Raw genomic sequence first — 27877 nt, 5'->3', positions numbered from 1 at the left:
CTCAGAACTTGTTGAGATCTCTCCCAAACTGGTGCCAGGAGGCAGGACTACGTGCTCTTGAGCTTCTGGGCTGGGTCCTGAAGGAGCTGATGATACCTCCCCCATCACCATGGCTGTGTCAGTGCCTGTGACTACCATGGCTAAGGTGGTCAGAGGGAGATTGGAGCTCATTTCGGAGTCTGTATATGGGACGCCATGAATTGTGGGCCCCAAGAGACTTCAGTCAGTAGAGGTGCTCAATTGGCTTGTTCTTACAGGAGTAATGTCTGAGAATACAGGAGCTTTAGGAGAAGTAGGGGTCAGTGGGAAATCTGTGCTGCTCTCTGCCATTGTACTTGGGAGCTCAGGACTGAGTGTGGTCACAAAAGAAAGAAGAGCCATGCCTCTGACCTTGCTGGTGAAGGAGAGATTTGTTTGATCAGTGGCAAGGCTAGCTGAGCTCATGTCCTCCGCCATGTGAGTTACCACAGATAAGGCCACTGGAGTTGAAGGAGGGAGAGTCTGTGGCCAAACACTGATAGCATCTGTTCTAGTAGAGGTAAGCATCACAGCTGCAGCTGTAGCAGAGGGCTGTGGGATGACGGTGCCTTCTCCAGGGAGAGTCATGGGGCTACCAGCACTGGGAGACAGGCTTAAGTGAGTCAGGTCTTCTGGGGAAGCTGATGACATCTCTCCCATAACTATGGTTGTGAAACTGCTGCGTATTGCCATCATAGCTAAGGTGGTCAAGGGGAGAGCTGAGCTCATCTCTGTGTCTGTGCATGGGATACCATATGCCATGGTCCCTGGGGAAGCTGAATCAGCAGAGGTGCTCAGTGGGCCTGTAACAGCTACCGAGGACATGGGAGATTGAAGTGAAGCAGTGGTCAGTGGGGCACCTGTACTGCTCTCTGCCCTTATGCTCGGAAGCTCAGGACTGTCAGTGGTCATAGAAAGAGGAGCTATATCTGTGGGCTCATTGCTTTCAATGAGACTTTCTGTGCCAGGAGCAACCAAGCCTACATCCTCAGTCATGGGAGTAACTCCAGATAAGGCTACAGAAGTTGAAGGAGAGAGTCTGTGGCCATGTAGTGCTGATATCTGCCCCAGGGGTGGTAAGATCCATGGATTTAGCTGTGGTGGAGGGCTGGGAGATGAATGTGCTTTCTTCAGGGAGAGCCTTAGAGTTGCTCATACTAGGAGGTAGGTCTGAGCTCACTTGAGTGTCTGTGTTGGACCTCGGAGGAACTGAAGACATCTCTTCTGTCACTGTGGCTATGACAGTGCTAACCATGGCCGCCACGTCCAAGGTGGCCAAGGAAAGATCTGATGTCGCCTCTGAGTCTTCGGGTGGGATATCGTGAGTCATCATCTCCCTTGGAGTTGAGCCAGAAGAAGTAGCCACCAGTACTGGTCCTCCAGTAGCGGTGGCTGAGGACATGGGAGATTGAGGTGATGAGAAAGTGGTTGGTAGGCCACCAGTGCTGCTCTCCGCCACTATCTTGGGGGGATCGTGGCTATGAGTGGTCCCAAGAAAAGGAGGGACAATGTCTATGACCTTGGGGCTTTGGGCGGGACTTGTACTTTCTGCGGTACGAGCTAGTCAAGATGACTCTGAGATTCTAGGATAAAATTGCTTCCCTATGCAAAACCCTTCAGATGCCCACCTAGTCTTAGGGCTGCAAGGTGGTGCAGTCCATAGAGCGTCAGGCCTGGAGTCAGGAAGACTCATCTTCCTGACTTCAAATCCATTCTCAGACACTTACTAGCTGTATGACCCTGGCCAAGTCACTTAATCTTGTTTGCCTCAGTTTCTTCATCTGTAAAATGAGCTGGAGAAGGAAATGGCAAACCACTCCAGCAGTTCTGCCAAGAAAACCCCTAAGGGGTCATGGAAAGTCAGACATGAATGAAGTTAAAGAACAAAAACTTATTCTTTGGTGCAATGGCTAGAACAGTGGCCTTTGAGCCACGAGGATCTGACTTCAAATCCAGCCTCAGAAGCTTGACATATATTAGCTGTGTGACCCTGGGCAAATCATGTAACCCCAACTGCCTCAGAAGAAAAAAACAAACCAAACCTATCCTTAAGTCCCCTTGCAATGTGGTGGCACCATACTTTTGCGGTATTGTTCTACTTTTACTCTCCTCTGCCTCTGTCCCCATCCTAAACACTATCTCTGCTCTCCTGTTTCCTCAGCCTCTATTTAGGGAATTCCTTAGGCCTAGACATGAGGCTCATCCTTCATGGCCCAGAGATGTATGTCACCTCTTCCGGGAAGCCTCTCCTTATGTTCCCAGTTGCCAATGTCCTTTCTGCCTCTGAACCTCATCTAATTCTTTATTTCTGCTTTTCCAATGCAAGTAGAGCACAAAATTTAGTGTCCTAAGACCAGGGTTAGGCAATAAATACACTGGACACAGGAACATTGGAGCCAAAATTCAGTGAGGATGCGACAGGGTGGCATAGGGGGAAAGCATGCCAGCTTCAGGCCTTGGTTCTACCATATACTGCCTGTGCCACCTTGGAGAAGGCATTGCCTTTTCTGGCCTTATATTCCTTATCTAGAAAATAAAGGAAGGAGTTGGACACAATGACCTGGGAGTCCTCTCCAAGTAGAAATCTATGAAATAGGAAAATACAAATTCTTAGATGTGGGTTTAAGAAAATCAGTTTCACAAGGTGGGGCACGCATCAGGATTGTCTCCCCTAATTAGAGTTCCCTGAGACATTTTATTTGTATCCCCAAAAATTAGCACAGTGCTTGGCTCACAGCCAACAGTTAATAAGTGCTTTTCCATTAGGTAAGAAATGTTGTTCCATTCCAAAGCACGGTAAGACAGCAGTTTGTCTGAAAAGTATCTGCGGTTTGGGTGACTCACGGAGCCAACGGAGAAAGCAGCTAAAATAAAGCTTGAACTGCATTAAGAGAGGCACTGCTTCCAAGAATAAAGAGGTGATGGTCCCACTGGACTCTGCCCTAGTCAGACCACTTCAGGAGTGCTGTATGAAACCTGGCCACATTGGGGAAGGACACTGATATGCTGAACAGCATTCAAAGCAGGGCCACCAGGCTGGAGAAAGGCCTTGAGTCCATGAAGGAATTAGGGATGTTTACCATGGAGAAGAGAAGACTTAGTAGAAACAGGAGAGACCTTCAAATACTTGGGAAACAGCTGTCAAGTGGAAGAAGGGTTCAACTCGTTCTGTTTGGGTCCAGACAGCAGAACCAGGAGTGAAGGATACATGGAGGCAAACAGAGGCTTGAGATAAGGAAAGACTTGGCAGCAGTGGGAGCTCTCTCAAAGGGGAAGAGGTTGCCTTGGGAGGTCAGAAAGTCTCTCTCTGGCAAGGTTTCTGAAGCTGGACCTCCAGTTTCTGGGACACTGAAGACCTTCTTCTTCAGGATGAATGTGGATTACTCGGCTACTGAGGACCCTCCCTTCCAGGAGAATGTTTAAAGGCTCTTCTCAAGGGTGGGGCCTTTCATTTTTTGGATCCCCAGCTCCTCCTAAGTGCCTGGCACACAGTGGGTATTTAATAAATGCTTTTCTCATTGAATTTCAACGCCAAAATGCTGTGATTCTTTGATGTAATATGTTAATTTCCTCAGGACCTTGCACTCAGAAGGTACTTCATAACTGTGCTGAATTTCTTGAACTGAATATAGAAATCCTAATTATCCTTTTTTCATTGGACCACCCACCTTATCTTGCCTGAGGAAGGGGAAGAGATCACCTCTCCTTCCTGATAGGAAGGATCTTCTTTGTGCTGGACCCATTTTTCTCCCAAAGCTGAAGTCAATTACTTTCTGGATGCCACTGGCTTCAAGACAGTAGCCTACCCTTGGTTCTCTCTCTTTCTGCCTCTTTGGGCACTCCCAGGACTCTTCCATCCAGGACACAGTAGGCACTGAACAGATAACCCAATTCATGCTTTTTAAACACCAGTTGTCTTTGCCTCTCACAGATCTTTACCCTCCCCCAACAGTCTGAGTAAGACATGAGCTTGTCCCCAACTCTGCTCTGTACATCCTGAGGGCCCAGACCACAAGACTGCGATGCCTGGAGGGCTTAGGGAGACCATGACGTCAGATGTGCTCCTTTTCTACATGGAAGAATGGAAGCAAAGAAGAGGGAACTGGCTTGCCCAAGGTTACAAAGTCAGGGTGTCAGGACTCACACAAAGTGCTCGGGACACTGAAGGAGCATGAGCTTCCTCAGTATCCCCTGAGCCTCACTTCCATCCTGGGGATCCCCCTCATGGCTCCCCTAAATCCCCCAGACCTTTATCACTTTAGCCTCAAGCCATCTCAACCTCAGCCCTCCTCTAACCAGGTTCACCTGAGTCTCACCTTTCACAGCACAGATTAATATTGATGATGATGAGGATGATGATAAAAATGACAGCAGCATTTATATAGGCCTTAAGCTTTGCAAGGGGCTTCTCATGTTATCTTATTTGGTCCTCACCACAACCCTGCGTGGTAGGTTGTTATTCTCCCAATACAGGTGCAGAAACTGAGGCTGAGAGCATTGATGGAAGTAACTTGCCCAAGGTCACAGAGCTAGCTACTGCCTGAAGCAGAATTCAAATTCAGGTCTTCCTGATTCCAGGTCCAGCACTCCATCCACTGTGCAATCCAGCTGGCCTAAATCCAGCCCCAGTCCCTCATCTAAAACTCACCCAAACCTGGCCCTGGCCCCATCCCTTACCTAAGACTCCAGGCTCTAGCTCAGCCCCTTACCTCACCCTCTCACTGGCCCCAGAAGCCTTGCTCCTTCTACCTGGGAGGCCCTCCCCTGCTCAGTTAAGATCCCCTCAGATTCCCCTCTTCCCCATGTGAACCTGACTCTCAGCCATCTAAATTCTCCCACCCTCTTCACCTCAGCCTAGCTTTTGCCACGAAAGCCCTCAGCCTCCCTCCAGCCTCACTTCTCATCCCAGCCCTGACTCACCTGAGCCTCGAACTTTGCCCTTTTTGCCCAACCTTCCTCCTCTCCTGCCCCCATGAACTCCAATTCCTTGACTTCTCAGTTGTCTCCCAGGCCATCTCCCCTGCACTGGCCACTCTCTGTTTTTACACCCTGACCCCTTGTTAAACCAATTCAATTCTACACTGTGGCCCTCTCTTGAATCCCTAGCCCCTTTACCATTTCCTCCATTATGCCCTGCCAAAACTCAGCCTGGATCACTCCTACCATTTGCCCCTTTGCATACTATACTACATGCTACAAAATGAACATGGAAAAAAATCACACAATCATTCTGACTAGGTCCACTATAAATGTGATACCCAACGTCAACTGGGCCCTCACTGCAGCTAGGTAAACCTTGTATATCTCCCTCATCAACTCCCTCTCCCACTCTTCACAGCAGCTCTTCCAAACCTCCTCATCCCTCCTCAAACTTCCCCTGGCTCTCCCTCCCCCCCACTCTCTCAGCTGAGAACCTCACCTCCTGTTTTACAGAAAAGAAATGAGGCCATTCACCATAAGCTCCCTCTTTCTCATCTCCTGTCACTGAGGTGCTTTCTGTCCCTCTCTCCTCTTCCACCCCTGTCTTGTGATGAGGTGGCCTTACTCCTTACCAAAGCTAACCCTTCTACCTGCTCAATCCATCTCATCTCCAGTAACAGATTTACCCACTCTGTCATCTGATTCCATCTCTTATTTTCAGTCTCTCCAGACACTGGTTCATTTCCTGATACCTACAGACATGCCCAAGTCTCCACCATCCTGGAAAAGCCCTCACTTGAACCTTCCATCCTTGCTAAGTACCATCCTATATCTTTTCTGTCCTTTGTGGCTAAACTCCATGAGAAGGCCATCTACAACAGGTGCTTCCACTAGCCTCTCACTCTCTTCTTAACTCCTTAAATCCTGCTCATGACCTCACTATTCCACCAAAACTGCCCTCTCCAAGTTGTCAATGATCTCTTGGCTGTCAAACCCAATGGCCCTTTCTCAATCCTCATTCTCCTTCACCTCTCTGCAGCCTTTGACACCCAGGATCATTCTCTCTTCCTTCATCTGCTCTTCTCTCTGGGTTTTCGAGGTTCTCCTCCTACCTCTCTGACTGCTCCTTCTCAGGCTCCTTTACTGGACCCTTCTCCAGATCGTGCCCTCTAATCACAGGTATCCCTCTGGGTTCTGTGCTGGGCTCTCTTCTCTTCTCCCTCTATACTACTTCACTTGATGATCTCATCAGCTCCAGTGAATTTAATTACCATCTCTAAAGTGATGATTCTCAAATCTACCTTTCTTCTATCTCCAACTGTCTTTCTGACGTCTCAAACTGGATGTCCAGTAAACGTCTCAATATGTCTAAAACTGAACTCATTATATTTCCCCCTAAACCTGCCCCCCCTCCCCTACAACTGTAGAAAGCAATGCCATACTCCCAATCCCTCAGGCTCCCAACCTAGGGGTCATTCTAGATTCCTCACTATCTTTTATCCCCATATCCAAGCTGTTGCCAAGGCCTGTGAATTTTTTTTTTGTTCTTTCTTTTTTTTTTGGTGAGGCAATTGGGGTTAAATGACTTGACCAGAGTCACACAGCTAGTGAGTATTATGTGTCTGAGGCCGGATTTGAACTCAGGTCCTCCTGACTCCAGAGCCAGTTCAGACTCTCATCACGACACATCCAGTCTTATAATAGCTTGCTGGGTGGAGGGGGGAGGTGGATAGGGCTGTGTTCCTACCTTCCTCACACCTCTCACCACAAATCCACCCTCCATTCAGCCACTAAAGTGATTTTCCTAAAGCCCAGGTCTGATCATGTCACCAGAGTCCCTACTCAATAAACTCTAGTGACTTTCTACCGCCCCCAGGATCAAATACAAAATGCTCTACTTGGCATTCAAAGCCCTTCATGACCTGGCCCCTCCTCCCTTTCCAGTTTTCTTACACCTTACTCCCCACCAACTATTCTTCCATGCTCCTGCCTCTTCCACAAACAAGACCCTCCATCTCTCAGCTCTGGGCATTCTCTCTGGCTGTCCCCCATGCCTGGAACGCTCTTCCTCTTCCACTGACCACTGACCTCCCTGGCTTCCTTTAAGTCCCAGACAAAATCCCACCTTCTACAGGAAGCCTTCCCCAATCCCACTTAATTCCAGTGACTTCCCTCTGTCAACTGTCTTCTGCTCATCTTGTACTCAGCTTCCTTTCTAGGTACTTATTTGCATATCGTCTCCCTCATTAGATTCATTCACTCAATAAACATTTATTAAGTATATCCTATGGGCAGGGCACCTTGCTATGTACTGTGAGCCCCTTGAGGGCATGGATTGTCTTTTGCCTCTGTTTGTACCCCCAGCGCTTAGCACACTGTCTAGCACACACTCGGCACTTCATAAAAGAGGACTGGTGGACTGATGGACGTTCCCCTCAGCCTCATGCCCAGCATGTGCCTCCACAACTCAACCCCGCCCCTTTCCTTCATCCCCGCCCCTACAGCCTCGCTCTGGTCTTTGCTCCGCCCTCTCCTTCAGCCTCCCTAAGCTCCCATCCCCCACTTCTCCTTTTCCTCCAGCCCCGCCCCCACAGCAGTCTCCAACTGTCGGTCCTCCTTCTGGCACGGGCCATGCTCCGCCCCCTCCCCCTCGGCCCCGCCTCCGAACCTCAGCCTTGCTCAGCAGGGGCAGCCCCTGCCTCGGCTCCACAGCCTCGGGTTCCTGCTCCCCGTCTCGTGCCTGCAGTAAACGGAGGAGTTGCTGCTTGTCTTCTGGGGTCCAGAGCGTGGCCCTGCGGACCCCGGCCGGGGCCAACCTTCGGTACCGCGCCGGAGCCGCGCGCCGCCTTACAGGGGGCTTCATGATGGCCTGAGCTTGAGTTAGGTACTATTATCATCTCTATTTTACAGGTGAGGAACCTGAGGCTGAGAGACATTAAGTGACTTGCCCAAGGTCACACAGATGGTAAGGCCAGGTTCAAACTCAGATTTTCCGAACTTCAAATCTAGTGTAATAGCCACTGAGCAACCTAGCTGTCCATGTGCTCATGAATGATGATAATAATGTCAGAATAACTGCAAGTATATTAGAAAAACTGGAAGAAATTATGAATGGTAAATAAAATTCAAGTTAATTAGATTTTTTCTTTTTTTCCTTCCTTCCTCTCTTTTCCTTCTTTTCTTCCTTCCTTTCTCTTTTCTTTCCTTCTTCCCTCTCCCTCTTTTTTTGCTCCCTTCCTCCCTCCGTTCCTTCCTTTCTTCCTTCTTATAGAGTTGCTAAATTCCATAAATTTGAACCAAATTTTACTGTAACACAGATTCTGAAGCTGTTCTCACACCCCCCATTTACCCCGGCAGGCTGGGTCCCCAGAGATTGGCTACTTGTTCCTTTAGAGTCTAGGAGGATGAGAGGAATGTCGTTCTAAAACTATACCACAGCAAGGTGGTGCAGTGGACATAGTGCCAGGCCTAGAGTCAGGAAGACTCCTCTTCCTGAATTCAAATCTGGCCTTAGACACTTATTAGGAGTGTGACCCCAGGCACGTCACTTAACCCTGTTTGTCTCAGTTTCCTCATCTGTAAAATGAGGTGGAGAAGGAAATGGCAAATCACTTCACTATCTCTGCCAAGAAAACCCCCAATGGGGTTACAAAGAGACAGATACAACTGAACAACAATAACAACATAGTTTATGAGGCCCCACTGGTGTGTTCCCTCCCAATGCTTATCAGTTGATATCAATTGCTTGGTAAGCTGTAATTAGCTTTTAGTCTCAAAGGTATTTACTAAGGTGGCCACAGTAAAAGCAATTTGTACAAAACTCCATGTCTGTGATTCATTCTCCATAAGTACACACTAAGTCCAGAGGAAATTGGGGCTCGAGCTTAGAGAGTTCAATACAGCATGGGGGTAATTCACAGCTCCAGGAAGTCTTTTTGATGAAGTTCTCAAGATATTTCCCTCAGGGAAGATACAGCTTTTCTATAGGGCTTCTTGTAGATTCTTGAATGTGCCTTTCCTCTCGGTATCCAGTCCATCCTCAGCTCCTTGATTCAGGCACTGACACTAGAAGTCACTATTCTAGGTATACGACCAGGACACTTAAATTCACAAGGTCTTCTTCTGGTCAAACGGGGTGGGGATTTACATGGAGGCCAAGACCTGAGGCTGGAACTCTTCTCCTCCCCCCAAGGGAGGCTTTCAACAGAAGACTCCAAACGCCTGAATCTTTTGGTTCTGAAGTGGCTTCAATATTGTACAGATGACCCAAAGGACATTTTCCTGACCAATCTGAACCAAACTTTCTGAGTAATGGGTCTAGCATTTGACACTTACTTTAAGTGGGATGAGTTAACTTGACTGATTGACTTAATTGACCCCTACCCTTACACCAATAATGAATGTTTGGCAAAAAATTAAAATAAAAATCCAATAATTTCAGAAAAAAGCACCTAAATTTAGCCTAACTCCATAGTGTAGAAAACTATCTATAATAATAATAATAGCTAGCACTTACATAGCACTTTAAGGATGGAAAGCACTTTATATATATATTATCTCATTTGATCCTCATAACAACCCTGTGAGGTAGATGATATTATTATCCCCATTTTACAAATGAAGAAAACCGAGACAGAGTAGTCAAGGGACTAGCCCAAAGTCAAATAGCCAGTAAATGTCTGAGGCAGGACACATACTAGACTTTGGAGTGTATGGTGAATTGGGCCCCTTTTCAAAGCATTCTACTTCAGTTCCTCAACACTACATGTCCTATTTGAGGGTTAAAATTCAGTAATTATTCAATTGATAATGCTTACCACCACTACATCAGCCACTCAACAAATATTACTCAAAGTGAATTTAATTAAGTGAAAAGACACATTTAACTGAGGGATAAGTCCTTGCCTTTCCATAAGTACCCAGCTCAGTGGAAAGGAAAGGAAAGGAAATACTCTTAAAGTGAAAGAAATGAGCAACCATACGTTTCATAAACAAAGAACCTGCACAGTACAAACCACGGCAATCTTCCAAAAATAAACGCTGCTAGGTACATCTCTGTGGAAATAAAATAGAAAATCCTTCCTGTGGCCAAGAGTTCCATTACAAATTGAAATGTTCAGTCCTGGCACACAGACAAATTCTCACCCTTTTTTAATTCCTGCCAATTTTCTTTCTTCAAGTCTCTTTGGTGTTGTGCCCACCACCACAATGCCACAGGGATGGCACTGAACTGTAAGACAAGCCCGCACTGCCAATAATCCTTCTGCACAGCTCTCCCCACCCCCACAGCAGGGCTCCCCACCATCCAGTGAGTTGTATTCCCCAGGGGACTCCACAGCCCTTCAAGAGAATGAGTGAGATTGAGCTTCTGGAAAAGACTGGCCCGCTCTTCTGGGTCTGGGACGTCAACCACGCTCTCTGCTGCTTTTTAATTCTTACCTGCTGCTGTCCTTTCAATTCCTGGAGTGTTAGCATACACACAGGAGGATGAGCAGGGGGAATGAATGATAAGTGCTTCTCTTTCTTGACCTCTCTGTAGCACGTGACATAGTTGAAAAAAATCTTCCTTCTGCATACTGTCTCGCTGGGATTTGGTGACACCCCTCTGTCCTGACTAGGGCCATCATTCATTTCCATATGGATGGGTGTGCCCCAAGGCTTGGTCATCAGTCCTTTACTTTTCTATATATATTCTTTCTTCTTGGTGACCTCATAAGTGCTCATAGATTCAGCTGTCATCACTATGCAGAAGACTCCCAAATCTACATAAGCAATAGCTAATCATAACTAACATTTATATAGCATTTCCTATGTGCCAGATATCTGCTAAGTGTTTTACAATTACTATCTCATTTGGTCCTCACAATAACCCTGGGAGGTAGCTGCTATTATTGTCCCCATTTAACAGATGAGGAGATTGAGGCAGGTGATTTGCCCAGAATTATACAACTAATAAGTATCTGAGGCCAGATCTGAACAGCACTTAGCACAATGTCTGGCACATGGTAGGTACTTAATAAATGTTTACTGATTGACTACTCTCTCTTTCTGTCCCTGTCTCTCTGTGTCTCTATCTCTGTTTCTGTCTCTCCCTCTTATTTCAATCTTATATCTCCAACTTCTTGCTGGTCATTTCCATTTGGATAACTCCATGTCTAGAACTTCATTAGCCTTAGTCACTCCTTTTCTTAACTTCCCTATTTCTTTGGAAGGCACGGCCATTCTTCCAGTCACTCAGATCTGCATCACAATCTTGGAGTTATCTTTAACTATCATTCTCTCTCACTTCCCAAATACAATCAGTTGCTAACACTTGTTGATTTTTCTTCTGTAACATGCTTTCCATTCATCCCCTTCTCTCTTCTTGGACTAAAACCACCCTTATCCAGGTTATCAATCCCTCTCTACCTCTCATAGCTAGGTGACACAGTGGATAGAGAGCTGGGCCTGGAGTTGGAGTTCGGGTGAAGGTCTAGTTCTGGAGCCAAATCCAAAGTCTGGGGCATGGTCGGGGGGCTGGGAGGGTGGAGGGCAGTGTGAGATGAAGATAACAGCCAGAGCGCAGGCAGCACAGTGTGGAAACGGTAGGGTGGACATTAAATTTCTTCTCTCCATTTCTTTGCACAAGCTGTAATGTTTGAAACATTCTATCTCCTTGCCTCTGCTCTTTAGAAACCCTATTTCCCTCAAAGCTCAGCTCAGTTTTTTTCTCCCATAAGGGGCCTTTTTTGACTCCTGCAATAGATAATGTTGCCCTTGAAATTTTTTATGTATGCCTTTAAACCTGCAGCCTCGAGACCATACGTGACCCTCTACGCCCTTTGACTGAATCCAAACTTCACAGAACTGCACTTGAGGATCTAGAGGGCCACATGTGTCCTCAAGGCTGAAGGTTCCCCACTCCTGCTTCTAATCCAAAGCAAGTCATTTAGAGGTTGCTCTGCCAAAAGAAAAGCTTAGACATCAAAGAGGCTGAAGCATGAGTGTAGGAGTGAGGTGAAGGGCAGGCTGAGGAGGGCAGCAGGATGGAACAAAAAGCCATGTCTATATTAGGGCACGTGATAAAGCCATAGAGACTTGAGACCCAACAGAGCAATACAAAATAGAAATTGTAACAACAGGTAGATACAAAAGACTATTAGGATAAAGACAAGATAGACATACCTTCATTCCAGCTGCAGCTGCTGGGCCACTGGGATCCACAGCCTGTATGTGACATGGCTTGCTTCCTCTTACAACAAAGCCCCATCCCACTGCATCACCAACAATCTAGGACCCACAGGAGAAGGGAAAAAAATTCAATTAGGAATCTTTGGAAAACACCTTGTAATTCACCTTTCTTTTCAAGGGAGAAGGAAAATCAACAGATCAATCAATAAACATCTATTGAGCAGCTTCTATGTGCCAGGCACTGTGCTAAGTGCTGGGGTTGGAGGGGGAGGGGAGAAAATAAACAATTATTACTCTTGTTCATTCAGATTTAGTTTAGGTTGTCTCACAACAGTCCTATAAGGTGGCTGGTACATTTCATAGTAACTCCATTTTTTAGATCAGAAAACTAAGGCCCAGAGAAGATAAATGGCTTGCTCACAATAATACCTCTATGAAACATCAAAGATGAGACTTACACATGTGTCCTGATTCTAGATCTTATATTTTCCCCATTATACTGAGCTGCCTCTCTCAAGCACCAGATATGACAAAGCTTGTCTCTGCTTCAGGTTTAACTATTTACCTACCCTGAACTGATCACATTATCAAGATAACTTAGCAGAATAATAATCATCCTGATGGCTGGTATTTGTTGTTGTTGTTGTTCAGTCATTTCTGTCAAGTTCCACTCTTCGTGACCCCATTGGGGGTTTTCTTGGCAAAAATACTGGAGTTGTTTGCCATTTCCTTCTCCAGTTCACTTTACAGATGAGGAAACTGAGTCAAACAGGGTTAAGTGATTTGTCCAAGATCACACAACTAATAGTCTAAGTCGAGCTTTGAACTCAAGAAGGTGAGTCTTCCTGACTCCAGGCCCAACACTCTATCCACTGTGTCACCTAGCTTACCTGGCCAATATTTATACAGTATGAACGGCTGGTGTTTAAGTCCTAGCTCTGACATGTACTGGCTGTGTGTTCCTGTGCAAGCCACCAGACCTCTAAGTGCCTCCCAGGGAACTCTCTAAAACTCTCAGTTATACATGAAGGATCAGAATAATGTAGACCTATGAAATCACAAGTCTAGACAAAGGAGGAACCCTGCAATTGACTCTCCTCAAAGTTTTCTTTGTGCAGAAGGCATGTGAATGACCACAATAATGTAAAGAAAAACAACACTGAAAAACATTAGAATTCTGATTAACACAGTGACCTATCTTCACTTCAGAGGACTGGAAATAAAACATGTCCACTATCTCTTAGGGGAAAAGTGGTAAACTACAGTTGCAGAATGAGGCATACATTATCAAGCATGGCCATTATACTGGTTTGTTTTCCTTAACTCTATTTCTTTGTTACAAGGGAATGTTCTATTTGCGAAAAAGGTAGATTTGAGGTGTGAAAGTTATTTTTTAAAAAGGTATCACAAAAATAGTTTTCTTAAAAAGATATAGCGAATAAAATAAATTTTAAAAAGAGATATAGAGAAGTACTTGACTTGCATGCAGATCATATTCTAAAAGACTCTAAGTTGGCTGTTTCAAACACATTTCCTCATAGAAATAATGTTTTATTTATAATGGTTAAGTTCCCATGCTAGCCTGTAAGCATTTAACCCATTTAATGTAGCTAAAATAGTGCACATTGTGATGAAAAATAATACCACAGGACAAAAATATGACAGTATTTACTCAAAACAGAAACACCAATAAAATGACTTAATATTATTTTGAGCATTGGTGCTTGAGAAGAAGTAGGTTTAACAACGGAGGATATAAAGGTAGATTGAAAAGTGTGGGGATTTAGAAGAGAAATTTCAAGGGTTTGGGAAGTTTTATTATATCTAATTCCATTTAAAAACACGTAGCTTTTACTTTGTACAGGTGTATCACTGCCTGGGCCTCACACTTAGCCATTATTTCTCATGTCTGAAATTGAACAGAAAAAAAGGTGTTAGGTGGGGGGTTGGGGAAGAAGAGGCATGAAGAGATTTTCTCAAGGTCACTGTGGACATTTTCAAAGAGAAAAAGAAAAAAAAGAGGAAGGGAGTTAAAGAGGATATAGATGCGTCCTGGAAAAAGTGATTGTGTGAGCTGAAATTGAAGGAAAGTTGGAAGAAATTGAGAAAGTTTCGTGTGGCAGTTCTTTTGAGGGAAAAGAAAAGAGGCAGGGGGAAGAGATTTTTGGATCCGATTTTATTATTCACCAGGCCAACCACCAAGAGCCATTATCCACGTGGGACGTTTTTGTTTTCTTCTGGCTAGAGTAGGAGGTGATAGAAATGTCTTACAGGATCACAGAATCTCAGAGTTGAAAAAGAACTCAGTGGCAACCTAATCCAACCTATAAACAAAAGGAATCCTAGTAAGCCCTACCCAACAAATGGTGGTTATCCAGCCTTTCCTTAAAGACCTTCATCGAGAAGGAACTTACTACCCTCCTAAAGCAGCCCATTCCATTTTAGGATATTTCTATTTGTTAGGAAATGTTTCCTAACATCTGTGGTTGCTTGAGTTCAGTGTGATAGTCTGGTGAATGTAACTAAGGTAAAGCTACATTATCAAAAGCACTGTTTCCCTTCATAGACTCAAGATATAATCACTTGAGAAAGATCCTCAGAGATCATCTAGTTAAACCTCCTCATTTGTAGGTGAGGAAACTGAGGGACAAAAAAATTAATTGACTTACGGTCACACGGGTAGTAAGTAGCAGAAGGAAGATTCAAACTAATGTGTTCTGATTCCATATTCAACTCTGCTTTGCTAGCGCCATGTTTTTATAAATACAGTACAGTCTATCTCTGCTCTTTCTTCTTTCCTTGATAATCTCCCATACTGATCCCTCTAATTCGTCTAGATTTTTCTCAGAATTTAACTTCAGTTCAGGAGGATTGTACTATTTGTAATTCAAGTGTAATCATGTCTGGCTAGTGCTTTTTTTTTTTAGATTAATAGCACACATTGAACAGAACACATGGAAACATGGAACAATGCCAGTATAATTGCAACATTTTTAGTTCCTTTTTCTGTGAACACATTTGTGATGCAAATGCCCAAAGACCAAGAATTTTTTAATATTTAATATATTAGCCATCACAATTATATATTATATTTTATAATTATTTGTATATTTTACATGAAATATAATAATATATAAATATCAACATATTTTGTTACATAATTATTTCTAATTATGGTTATATATAATTATATATTAGTAATTATAATTACTACAAATATGGATATAATTAATATATAATACCATATTAATAATTATAATACTAGCACTTTAAGGCTTACCAAATTCTTTACATGTTAACTCATTTATACATGTAATCATTATACCAAAACAAAATCAGAAAGTCACTTTCACAGCAGTTTACAATCCATACACCAAATGGCACAGGAAAATAACTAAAGTACCTACAGTGAAAGTCTTTCTTGCATATGGCGCCCCAGGTGTCAGGAGTTCTTCAGAAGTGACTGGTCTCTTTAACACTGTGAAAACAGACATAGGTTATTTAATATAAGCTTAAAGAAGCAAATATTTCACAAAACTCATGTAAAATGTACTTTGTTATTTTTTCCAGATCTCAGGCTTTGTCGGTTTTTTAATTTGAGATTTCATGAATATTTGATATTGAACCAAGTTATAAAGGCCTTCCTTATTCAAAGGATGTGCCAATGATCCAGCTACTATATGTACCTGGATGAAGACACAGTGTATCACTGTGGCTGTACTCTTGATCAATAATTACTCAAGAATGGGTTTTCCTCCCTTTCCTCATTATATTGAAAATTTCAGCTACTCTAAAAAAAGTCAGATAACACCCAACTACCTACTTATCCCACTGTTTCCTCTTTTAATAGACTCTGGGATGGCCTGTCATTCAATCACGACTTGATTATTTTAATTATTGCAACATTTTCTTCTTCAGTTCCATGAAAATATTGAGAATACCCCAAAAAGCCCTTAATGATATTTACCATATGATATCATAAGAAAATGGCATATATTATAGAATCATGAACTTTTTTTTAAGAGATGGAAGGCATCCTAGAAATGATCCAGTCCTCCTCACTGTACAGTTGAAGAAAATGAAGTCCAGAGAGAGATGAAATTACTTATCTAAACTCACAAATATTTCTAAATGCTATATGGCAAGGCTCAATTTTTGTGCTCTAAAACAAATGCTCAACTATTTGGGAATATCTCATTCTCCATTTTATCTCTCTTGCTCATAAGTGACAGAGATAAAACTGGGGATTTCTCAGAACGAGAATAAACTTTGAGAATTTTGAGCTGCATGTCAGCATTGGCAACTTGTTCCTGAGAGAGCGAGAGATAGGAAAACAGCCTTGTTGCTTCTAGTTTGGGTATCTTTCTTGAATGAGGACAGAGAGAAGTAAAAAGTAAAAACACCCCTCTACCTTAGCTCAGGCTCTCATCACCCCTGGCTTGAATTTTTTCAAGTCTCTTAACTGGTCTCTCTGCTTCTAATCTCTTCCTTTTCCAATACACAGATCTAATCATGTTACTTTCCTTCTCAAAATTTTAGTGGTTCCTTATTTCCTCTAGGATCAAAATCATCACACAAAATCATTAATCTCACATTTAAAACTTCACAATTTGGCTCCCATCTAACTTTTTGGTATTATTATATGTTACCTCCTTTCCAGTATTCCCCATTCTAACCAAACCGACCAGTTAACTGGTTTCAATATATAGCCTTCCATCTCCCACTTAACTGTACCCCATATCTGAGATGCATTCCCTTCCCAATTCCTTCTCCTAGAAATTCTGGCTTCCTTATAAAGCTCAGCTCAGTTGCCACCTCCCATGTGAGGCCTTTCCAAATGTCCAGTTTTTGGCATACCCTCTCTGTTAAGGTTACTTGGTATTTATTTTACTCTAATTTTACTAAAATTTATTATCAATTTGATAGAACATACTATATTTCCTTTTCTCAGTAGAATGTAAGCTTCTGGAGGGCAGAGACTTTTAAATATTTATATATTCATCGTTTATGTATTTTGTATTTTTTTGTCTTTGTATCCCTTTACCTTGTCGAGTCGATATGCATTTAATACCTACTATGTACTAGGCATTGTGCTAAGTGCTATGCTTGGAACATAACATTTAATAATTTTTTGTGGAATTAAATTGAATTAGCTTAACTCAGAGGAACATTGACAGACCATGTTCATTCATAAAAAACTTGCAACATGAACAATAATTTTAAAATACCCCAGCCATCCTCTTGCTTAATGCAACCAGAAAGATTCAAAACAAGCTAATAAGTTCACCTAATTTTTCTTGAAGCCTTTCCTTTTAAATGGTAAAATATTCAGCACATTTTTATCTGGGCCTCAAATCCCACCCACTTCTTCCTTCCTCCTAACTTATTAGCGGCATTCTGCTGATTAAGAAACCAGATACTGCAGAGGGATTCTCAATGACTTTTGTAGTCAGGGCCTATTGGCAATAGGGTTCTCTTTTCATTGTTAGCTCAACTCTATTTTTTTTTAACTTACTGATACTAGGAAGTACCAACAAGGATACTCCCATACATCCCCTGTAGAAAAATCAAAGTCCATTGGACTCCCGCCCCTCCCCTCCACGTGCTACTGGATAAAATGTGCATATCTGAAAGGACAAATTAAATAAAAATCTAGATTACTGAAATTATTGACTCTTGGAGAATCTGAATTACTTCCAAATCACAGTCAATAAATAAGGAATTAAGTCGGTTTAACCTGTGATGAATTTGGTTAGCTACACATTTTCTCCTGTAACTCTACTGGTATTTTCAAAACTTTAGGAAAATAAAGCTTATTTTACAGCCCACTGTCAGAACAGTAAAATGTTTGGCCAGGGTAGTAAAATGCCAGGTTTTTATCTGGTGATTAAGTTTACTTTTATTTACTCTTCAAGGCACAAAAGACATAAATCTATAAAAGAAGGCTAATAAGAGCACCTACCTTACAGGGCTGCTGTGAGGATCAAATAAGATAAAGTGCTATAAAATGTTAGCTATTAAATTTTTAATATGCTTACAAAACAGAATTAAGCTTCTGATCTGATGGATCCATTTTCAACAGCTCAAGTTGTCTTCTTCCCCTGTCAAACAACACTATGCGTGTTCTGTTCCCAAGTAAAGGTGCAGAAATCCAAAGGCCAGGCAGAAGGCTGGTGAGCTGAACTTTCAAGCCCATCTAGTGAATTTTTACACCTGGTTCCCTGAAAAACTAAAATAGACCATACATAATGGTGCTTATTCTACACCTGCTTAGGACCATCCATATGTACCAGGGGACATAATAAAGTCCAGTTAAATGGTGATCTCATCACTTCCCAGGGATTTCATTGCCACATCTATATTGGTGATTCTCAAATCTACCTATGCTGCCCTAACCTCTCTACCGACTTCCAGTCTTGAGTCTCCAAATGCCTTTCAAACATCTTGAAATGACTGTCCAGTAGACATCTTAAACTCATTATCTTTCCCCCTAACCTCTCCCCACCTTTAACTTTCTCTATTACTGTCAGGGGTAACACTATCCTCCCAGTCCTACATTATTGACTGATTGATAAGTCTATGTGCATTACCTGTATTGACATGTGTATATGTATACATACATACATGCATACATATATATATATAATATATATATGTATATACACATACATACATGCATATATATATATATGTATATGAAATCTGTATTGAGGGTTATGCACATTTTGGGGGTGAATTTCCCACCTTGCTGACCAGCTCATCACAGAATCATGACATTTAAAAGACACAAGAGATCCCCTCATTTTACAGATCATAAACCTGAAACCCAAAGAGGTTAAAGGTTAAAGTTCTTGACAGAGGTAATAATCAAATGAATCTGTGATCTCATCACTTTTGGATAAGGGGCTGCTTTTTCCCTAGAAAGGACATTTAGAGGGTACTGGCAGCATTTCTAGTTTAACTGGTACAAATGACTGAGTCTGTTACCAAGTGACTAAGAATACTCAAATGAATTTGTGGTCTCATTGATTCTCGAGGTCCCTCCAGTGATCCAAATCACAACCTGTCCAATTATGCCTATCCTGTCTGGCCCTTGTCTATGTCCCCCCAGAGGCAAAGAGGCCACATAATGAATGGATAGAGCCCTGGGTTTGGAATCAGGAAGCCATTTACTAGCTCTGTGATCTTATACAAATCACTTAACCTCCCAGACTCAGTTTTCTCATCTGTAAAATCAGCACAATAAGCACATCTTATTCCTTATTGTGATCTTACGTTGTAAGGATAAAAAAGGATGAAGTGCTACATAAATGTTAGCTATTGCTATTGTTAACAACAATAAATTTGTCCCAGGAAATCCACCCAACGTGCTAATGGTTTTCCTTGTTCTCTCCCAATAACCCAAGGAAAACAATGGACTGCTCTGGCTGCTCACATGGAGCCCATCAGCCTTTGCCATTTGACCAGCCCATCTTCTTTTCTTGCCATACAATTCCTTGAGGACATTTCCTATGCCTGTCCTTCCTCTTTGGTTGAATGTAGCAGTCTGTTCCCACCCACTCTGTGCTTATTCTTTGTGTGAGATTCATTTTAAAACCTTTGAAGCTCTTATACTGCCATATAGCAACACCTGCAGAATGCTGAGATTTTTTTTTTGTTGGTGTTTTTTTTTTTTAAGGCAATTGGGGTTAAGTGACTTGCCCAGGGTCACACAGCTAGTAAGTGTCAAGTGTTTGGTCTGAGGCCGGATTTGAACTCAGGTCTTCCTGACTTCAGGGCCGGGGCTCTATCTACTGTGCCACCCAGCTACCCCAGAATGCTGAGATTTTTAAAATGGGCCTTTGCTTTTAAGGGGATGTCAGGGGAAGGGAACAAATATTTATTAAGTGCCTATGATGTACCAAGCACTGTGCTATTACTATCTCATTTGATCCTCATAATAACCCTAGGAGGTAGGTGCTATTAACGGCTCCCCTTGTCCAGGAAACTGAAGCAAACAGGTAAAATTACTTACCTAGAGGGATACAGCTAGTAAGTATCCAAGGCCAACCTTCAATTCAGATCTTCCTGACTCCAGGCCCAGGGCTCTATCCACTATGCCTCCTAGCTGCTGCTAGGCTTCATGAAAATCTTGGGGTTATTAAGGGAGGGAGTCTTGCAATTTCCCAAAGGCAATTACAACAACTCTCCCCCTCCCCCTTTTCAACTCTGGAGCCAATTCAACATCCATATGTACTGTCTGTTCCAGACATACATAGTGATGGCCAAGGTCCACTGGGTGTCCATCCAAATGCATGTTGTATTCTGGGCAACAGACATTCTTTATCCCTTTGATCTTTCTTTTCTACGTGGATAAGCAAGCCAAACTCTTTTGAGTGATGACAGATCTCTTCCAGGAGGCTCTTCATTGTTCCTGGGCTTGATGAAGTCAACACAATATCTTGTAAAATCAGGAACATCTGGAGGATCTCACCGTCCATAGGGAATCCCTCTTCAACTTGGACTCTGCACTGGAGCTTTCTAATCCATGATGGTGAACACCTCTGGCTGGCACACATCTTCCTGGTTTATGCCTCACCAGATGTTATGATCAGAAGGTCACTGAACAGGGTTATCTATTATATCTGTCTAGATATATATCTCTAAGGATCAGATGGTGACAGAACAGAGTTATATATTGTTATAACATTCAAGAAATCTTGAACGCTTTTAATGCATATACGAGAGATCTTTTGTTGAAAAAGCCTGTAAGATATCATATTGCTCTATCAAATTATATGCTTTTTAAGAATAATCAACAAATAATAAACACAGTAAGATCTTATAGTCCTATATTATTCAGTCAATTGTGAAGTGGTCAAGATGTGGTTCTCGGTGAGTATCACCTGCAAAAGCTTGCATACTCCTCATTAATACTCTCATCAAATATGTACTCAGTTTGTACATAGATAACTTTCATAAAGATTTTACATGCACGGAGAACAGGCATATAGGCCAATAGTTAACAATGTTCTCTTGGTTGCCTTTTTTAGCATCAGCAAGGCCTGAGATTTTTTTCCACCTCCCTGTGATGTCTTTCTCTTCTTCAGAAATTTTACATATTGATCCACCTTCATAACTGTGTCACTTTCAGCACGATTCTCCTTTCTATACATTTGGTCCACGTCAGCCTCCAAACAAGGTCAGTTAATAACCCTACCTTTTGGGCTGGCCATATGCACAGGCAGAATACATTAGAGCCTAGGTAATGTGAGTTGGCATATCAAATTCTGCCAATGATCCATTATGATAAGTGATTTAAGAATTCCTAAAACAATCACTGCTTTCAACTAAGAAACTGAATGTAGCAGCTATCTTGGGGTGGGAGGGAAAGGATAAGGTATTAAGTCACTATCATCCATTAATATTGTAACAGGAATCAGATGATCAAACCAGCCTATCACCTGGCAGGGCCCTGAGGGGCGGGACAAAAGCTTTCATCAATTAACCAACACTTACTGAAGGCCTTCTGTGTATGCAAAGTTTTGTTTTTGAGGTTTAGGGGAGAAGATCTAGAGCAGGAGTTCTTAACCTCTTTTGTGTCATGAATCCCCTTTGGCAATCTGGTGAAACCAACAAACTTCTTTTTAAGAAAAACATTTTAAAATATATAAATAAAATACACAGGATTACAAAGGAAAGGTATTCTATTGAACAGAGTTATCAAAATATCTATTTTTTTAAAAAAGCTCATGGACCCCAAGTTAAGAACCTTTGGTCTACTGGAAGGGATTGGGCATTCTTCAGGGTAGTAAGAGGGGGAGGATGCCAAAAATGCAGTGGGTTGGAGGCCATGCAGAAACAGAGACTGAAGGGCAACAGAGGCTGACTTCAGAATTATGCCAAGGATTGTATGGCTTTACTGTGTTCCCCTGCCTTGTCTAGATTCCCTGGGCAGGCTTCTTCTACTTTCCAACAGCTTTCCTTAATTTCTTTCAGTAGCCTAATAAAGCCTTCTTTATTTCTTTCTCTGCTCTGCTCTTAGCCCCAAATAATATGGCTGTTTGCCAGCTATGGGCATGAAGAGCATTCCTCAAAATTCTCTGATGTTCTTTAAAATAATTCAATTGCTGGCTTCTTCCTCTATCATTTTATGAACAAATCATTTATTCACCATGAAGGCAACCATGCTTCTCTTCTTAGAAATTTAATTATTGCCTATGCAGGCCACACTAAGAGTTGAAGAGGGTCTGACATTTTGTGAAGGCAAAAATCCAAGTTGCTGAAGGAGGTCACTTGGACTTTCTGTCTTTTTTTTTTTTAATTTCTTTCTCTATAAGACTTGGATACCACTACAGCCCAGAGAAAGGAAAACTCTGGGCAGATTTGTTTCATTCCTACTGATTATCTCTTTAGGGGACCTTCAACCTGAATGGGACTTTAGAGATAATTTAATGCAACCACTCCATCTTACAGGTGAAGAAACTGAGGCCTGACAAAATTAAGGGACTTGTTCAAGGTCATCCAGGTAGACAGTAAGAGATGCAGAATTCAAACCCAGCTCTTCCAAATCCAGATCTCTTTCAATTGTATTACAAGCTCCCAAATGCTTTGTGGGCAAGGATCTTGTCATACCCCCACCACCCACCCAGCAGCTAGCACGGTGTTCTATACACCATCGTAATTTAATGTCTGTTGAACAGAACTAGCAGAAATAACTGAGGCCTATATACTTATTAGTCTCCTTTGTTTCTTTCAAAACTGATCAATTCCCTCCTTCTACATAAAGTCTTTTCTTATCTCCCACCTGCCCTACAAAATGTACTTTGTGTTTATTTTGTGCATGTTTCCCTCAATAGAATGTAAGCCTCTGAGGACAGGAACCTGCTTCACTTTTGTCTTCATGTGACCACCAAGAACAGTGCCAGAAACATAAAAAAAGTTTAATAAATAACTATTGATCAATTAATGACTTTGCTCTTCAGGCTATCACAGATTAAGGAATGCATGTGTTCATCCTGCATTGTTAAAAAAAAATCCAGATATCTGCAGATGTATCTACTCTTATGAGTATGCCTTGTTTAGTCATCTTTGACTCTTCACGACCCCATTTTAGGGTTTATTTGGCAGAGATACTAGAGTGGTTTGCCATTTACTTCTCCAGCTCATTTTCAGAGATGAGGAAACTAAGGCAAGCAGGGTTAAGTGACTTGCTCAAGGTCACACGGCTGGTAAGTGTCTGAGATCAGATTTTTACTTTGTACACACAGAAGGCCTTAAGTAAAAATAGCATTCTATCCACTGCACCTGTCCATATGTGTGTATAATCAACAATATAATCCTGAAGCAACTTCTGAACAATTTCATATAAATAATAAAATCTATTTTTGAAAAAATTATAAAAGCTCATTCATAGTAATAGTATCATAGATTTAGAACCAGAAGGGATTCAATAGACAATGTAATCCAACTCCCTCATTTTACAGAGGAAGATCTCAGGCCGGAAAACTGAATGACTTGCTCAAGGTCACACAGAGCAGAAATGGGATTTGAACCCAAGTCCTTTGACTCCAAACCTAATGCATTTTCCATTATACCACTCTATTTCTCTACTCTTCTCTGTTTCTCCATTATCTGTTTAATCAGTTTCTCAAAGGCTACAATCAGGAAGGACCCACCCAGGGTCCTCATAGGAACTAACTCCAGGGCCAATTCACTCTAGGCTGCATGGAATCCCATCTCTACTTTATTGTAATCATTTAATAAACATTTACTAAGCACCTACTATGTGCCAGGCACCGTGCTAACTGCTGGGGATACAAAAAGAGGCAAAAGAAAGTCCCTGCCCTCAAGGAGCTTATGATCTATCCTGAGGACCAGCAAGGACCTCCTCATTTGTTCACAGTCAGGAAAAGTCAAACTCCAGGGCACTCCTACACATTCAAAATGGAGGCGGGGTTTACAGAGAGGGCTGCAAAAGGAGGTGGGACATTTACCTGACTTGGGGTTGCAGAGCACTGGGGGGCTGCTGCTGAGGGTTGGGCTGCTGCTGAAGTAACCGCTGCTGCCACAGCTGCTCATGCTGCTCCTTCTCACTGCAGACACGATCTTGATCTCCTTGCTTGGGCTCACTGTGAAAAACCAGAAAACAAACAGAGCCGCTGCAGTCAGTCCCCCGCTACCTGGAGCATGCTAGTCAGGAAAGCTGGGAGTCAACAGACATTTGCTTCCATGTTGCAGGCCACAAGCTCTAGTAAGAATGAGCAGTGAGGCTCCCTAAAAGATGAAAATAAGCTATAGATGCAGTAACAGTGTGGTGGTCACTGTGCTGGCTACAATATTAATGAGCTAATAATGATAACGAATGCACAGCGGCAATGCCAGCTCACTGAAGATTCAATGATTAGCCACCCACTTCCACTGAGAAGAAGCTTGCCATGCAAAACATGACAAAGCTTTTGAAATTAAATCTTTGATGACTTCACTAGTTTTCCATTCCTGTTTTTGATCTCCACCATGGAATGAGATTCTCAGTCATGAGAAGACAATCAGCTATTTGAAGCCACTTAGGAAATCAGTTTCCCATTGCACTAAAATGAAGTCTATGTCAATTAAGAAGATAATATTTCATAATTGGATCAAAATGCAGTCTTATGGGGGAAAATGAGTTGTGTGAACTTGTCATCATTGATCTCAGGGGGAGAGTAATTGACATTGTGAACATCAATAATTATATAACATCATAAAACTGCAGTATGGCCTAGTAGATAAATGGTTGGCTTGTAGTTGGAAAGAACTGGGTTCAAGTCTATATCCAATATACACTTTCCATACGCCCATGGGCAAACCACACTCAGGGCCCAGGAAAACTTTCTATGTCTGCACATAACAGTTATATAGATACCTGTACATGCATCAGTGGAGGGAGATTCCACCCTGGGAGCCCAATGAAATAACAGGATTGGACCAATAGATGAAAACAACAATGCCCTCAGGGACTACACTGGTGTGTTAAGGATGTTGGCTCATATACTAAAAGGCCCCAGAGAGCTCTGCTGCTTTATAGAAAAGCATCAGGATTCTCAGCCTACTCTCTTATATTCAGCTGTCACACCTCATCATTGTCCTGGTACCTGGACAGAGTAGCTGCTCTTCTGGCCTTTAATTTGCTATAGTTTAGAAACTAGATGGCCAAACTTATTAGTCAAACTGTGTAAACCACAAGCAAATAGGACCTATGGGAGGCCTTTGAGGCCCTCCCACAAGGAAAATGCATGAGCTTTATGACATTTATTCTGCTGCTGGGAGCTTTTTCACTTGCTTCTTAGTTCTTGAGTGAACCCTAGATAGGTGAGGTTGTCGGAGATCTGAGTGCCAGTAGCGAGATGTTCTCAGATATTTCTTTTTTCCAAAGCCAAATAAATGACATGACTCATTTTAACCAAGTTACCTGACATAAAACTGGTGGGTTTTCGGTTGTCACTGTTCTGTTTCCTCAAGCAAAAGGGGCTATCGTGGGTTTCCTGGGAGGAGGGAGATCGTTCATTGAGCAGTTCCATTAGCCTTCTTCTCCGACGAAAATTCATTCTAAACTGGTAGAGAAGGTTGCTATCCACAAAAGCATGCTTATTAGACACTGTGGAGGAGAAAAGGGACATAGGTAAATAATGTAATGTGTTATAAGTCACTGATCTCACTCCACAGAGGCTGACACCTGACTAAAGTTTGCAGCAGAGTTGCAAAGGTCCCAGTTAAATTAGACAAACATTTACTAAGCACAAACTATGCACAAAATAACATGCAGGATACCGGAGAATAAAGGACAAAACAAAACAGTCCTCAATCTCGAGGAGCTTACGTTCTAGTAGAGAACGCAACATACACAAAAGTAAATATTGCATAATGGTTGGTGGTCGAAGAGATCACTAACAGCAGAGCAATCAGGAAAGGCTTTACAACTGAGCAGAGCCTTGAAAGAACGTAGGGATTAAAACACATAGAGGCAAGGAGACAATGCTTTCCAATGACTGGGAGCGACTTGAACAAAGTATGGAGATGGGAAAAGGAACACTGAATTCAGGGATGGGTAATCAGCCAGTTTGGGGAAAACCTAGCATACGTGAAAGACAGTAATATAAAATAAAGGGAGAAGAGCAGGCTGGAAAAGATTAGAGAGAGCTTGAATGTGATGGATTACTATATGCTGCAAGAAATCAGGAAATAGATGATTTCAGGAAGTTTGGAAAGATTTATATGGACAAATGAAGAAGGAAATACGTAGAACCAGTACAATGCATATAATGATATAACATCAATATTGTAAACATACACAATTTGGAAGATTTTTTATACACTGAAGAAGAATGAAATAAGCAGATCCAGGAGAATAATTTACGTAATAACAAAAGCATTGTAAAAACAAATAACTTTGAAAGCTGTAAGAAGTATGATCTGTACAATGACCATTCATGATTCCAGAAGACCAATGATTAAACATGCTATCCATGACAAAGAAGTGATGGATGATATGCCTCATTCTGCATTTAGGGTCCAGAATGAGACATACATACATACATACATACATGTGTGTATATGTGTGTGTGTGTATATATATGTATATATATATATACACACACATATATATTATATATACATATTATATATGTGTGTGTATATATATGTACATATATATACACACACATATATTATATATACATATTATATATATACACACATATCATATCTATGTGTGTGTATATATATATATATATATATATATATATAGAGAGAGAGAGAGAGAGAGAGAGAGAGAGAGAGAGAGAGAGAGAGAAAGAGAGTTGAACCAATGAGGGAATTTGTTTTGCTTGATTATGCATATTTATTACAAGAAATTGTTTTCCTTTTTTTTTTAAATGGGGTGGGAATGGGAGGGAAAGAAAATAAATTTCTGTTACTTTAAAAAATAGGTGAGGGGGTACTAGAGATTTCAGATGGGATCCCAGTATTATTAGTTTTACTTAATAGTTTTACTTTATTACAAGGGACCTTTCACAAAGCAGGAGTAATCTGTAAATGTAATGTATAAATGTAATCAATAAAAACCTTTTTTAAAAAAATGCTAGATAGAGGTGTTTGTCTTTTATCCTAAAACTAATGGGGAATTGCTAAAGACAACTGATGTTCTACTTTTTTTCAATGGTTCTTATTTCTTTTTTAAGGAATATTTTTCACATATGGACAAAAGTCAATCAATTAACTGACCAACTTGATTGATCCACAATTTGACCCTGACACCTTCTTATAGCTTTATCTTTCCCTGTTCTCTTGGAGGAAACATACCTGTGTTGGGCCAAAAGTGGATAACTGGTACTTGTTTTCCCAGAATGAATCCCTACTCTTCTCCAGAGCACTTCCCATGCTTTCCCAAGGCAATGGCTCCCTTATGCTAACTCCTCTCCTGGTATTCATTTACTTCTGTGTGCCACTCCCTCCTCTGCCTGTCCAATTCATACCCATTTTTTAAGGCCCCGCTAAAATACTACCTCTTCAATGAAGCTGAAATTTCAACTATGGATTTCCTCTCCCTCCTCTGATCAATGATAGCAATAATTCAGAGTTATTTAGCATCTCAGAGTTCATGCAGGGCTTTCCTCACAGCTCTGTGAGACAGGTAATACAATTCATATCAACTTCATTGTACAGATGAGAGAGGGCAAGTGACTCGCCCTGGGTCAACTCTCTAATAAATCTTGGCAGGGATTCAAAATGAGGTGTCTCCTGACCCTAACTC

The 27877-nt window shown here is 41.9% G+C and overlaps 1 protein-coding gene across 1 annotated transcript in view; it reads right to left on the bottom strand.

Moving 5' to 3' along the window:
* DEPTOR (DEP domain containing MTOR interacting protein) overlaps positions 1 to 27877 on the bottom strand; it is a 178406-nt gene that overhangs the window by 13752 nt on the left and 136777 nt on the right. Inside the window, 4 exon segments of the mRNA XM_020980067.2 lie at positions 12103 to 12207; positions 15516 to 15586; positions 24084 to 24218; positions 25538 to 25723. Coding sequence (XP_020835726.2) covers positions 12103 to 12207; positions 15516 to 15586; positions 24084 to 24218; positions 25538 to 25723 — 497 coding nt within the window.

This window comes from Phascolarctos cinereus, unplaced genomic scaffold, assembly GCF_003287225.1.
Source record: "Phascolarctos cinereus isolate Bilbo 61053 unplaced genomic scaffold, phaCin_HiC Scaffold_4;HRSCAF=312, whole genome shotgun sequence".
NCBI classification, from domain to species: Eukaryota; Metazoa; Chordata; class Mammalia; order Diprotodontia; family Phascolarctidae; genus Phascolarctos; species Phascolarctos cinereus.
The sequence above is the reverse complement of the archived record's forward strand: the minus strand, read 5'-3'. Positions and strand labels throughout refer to the sequence as shown.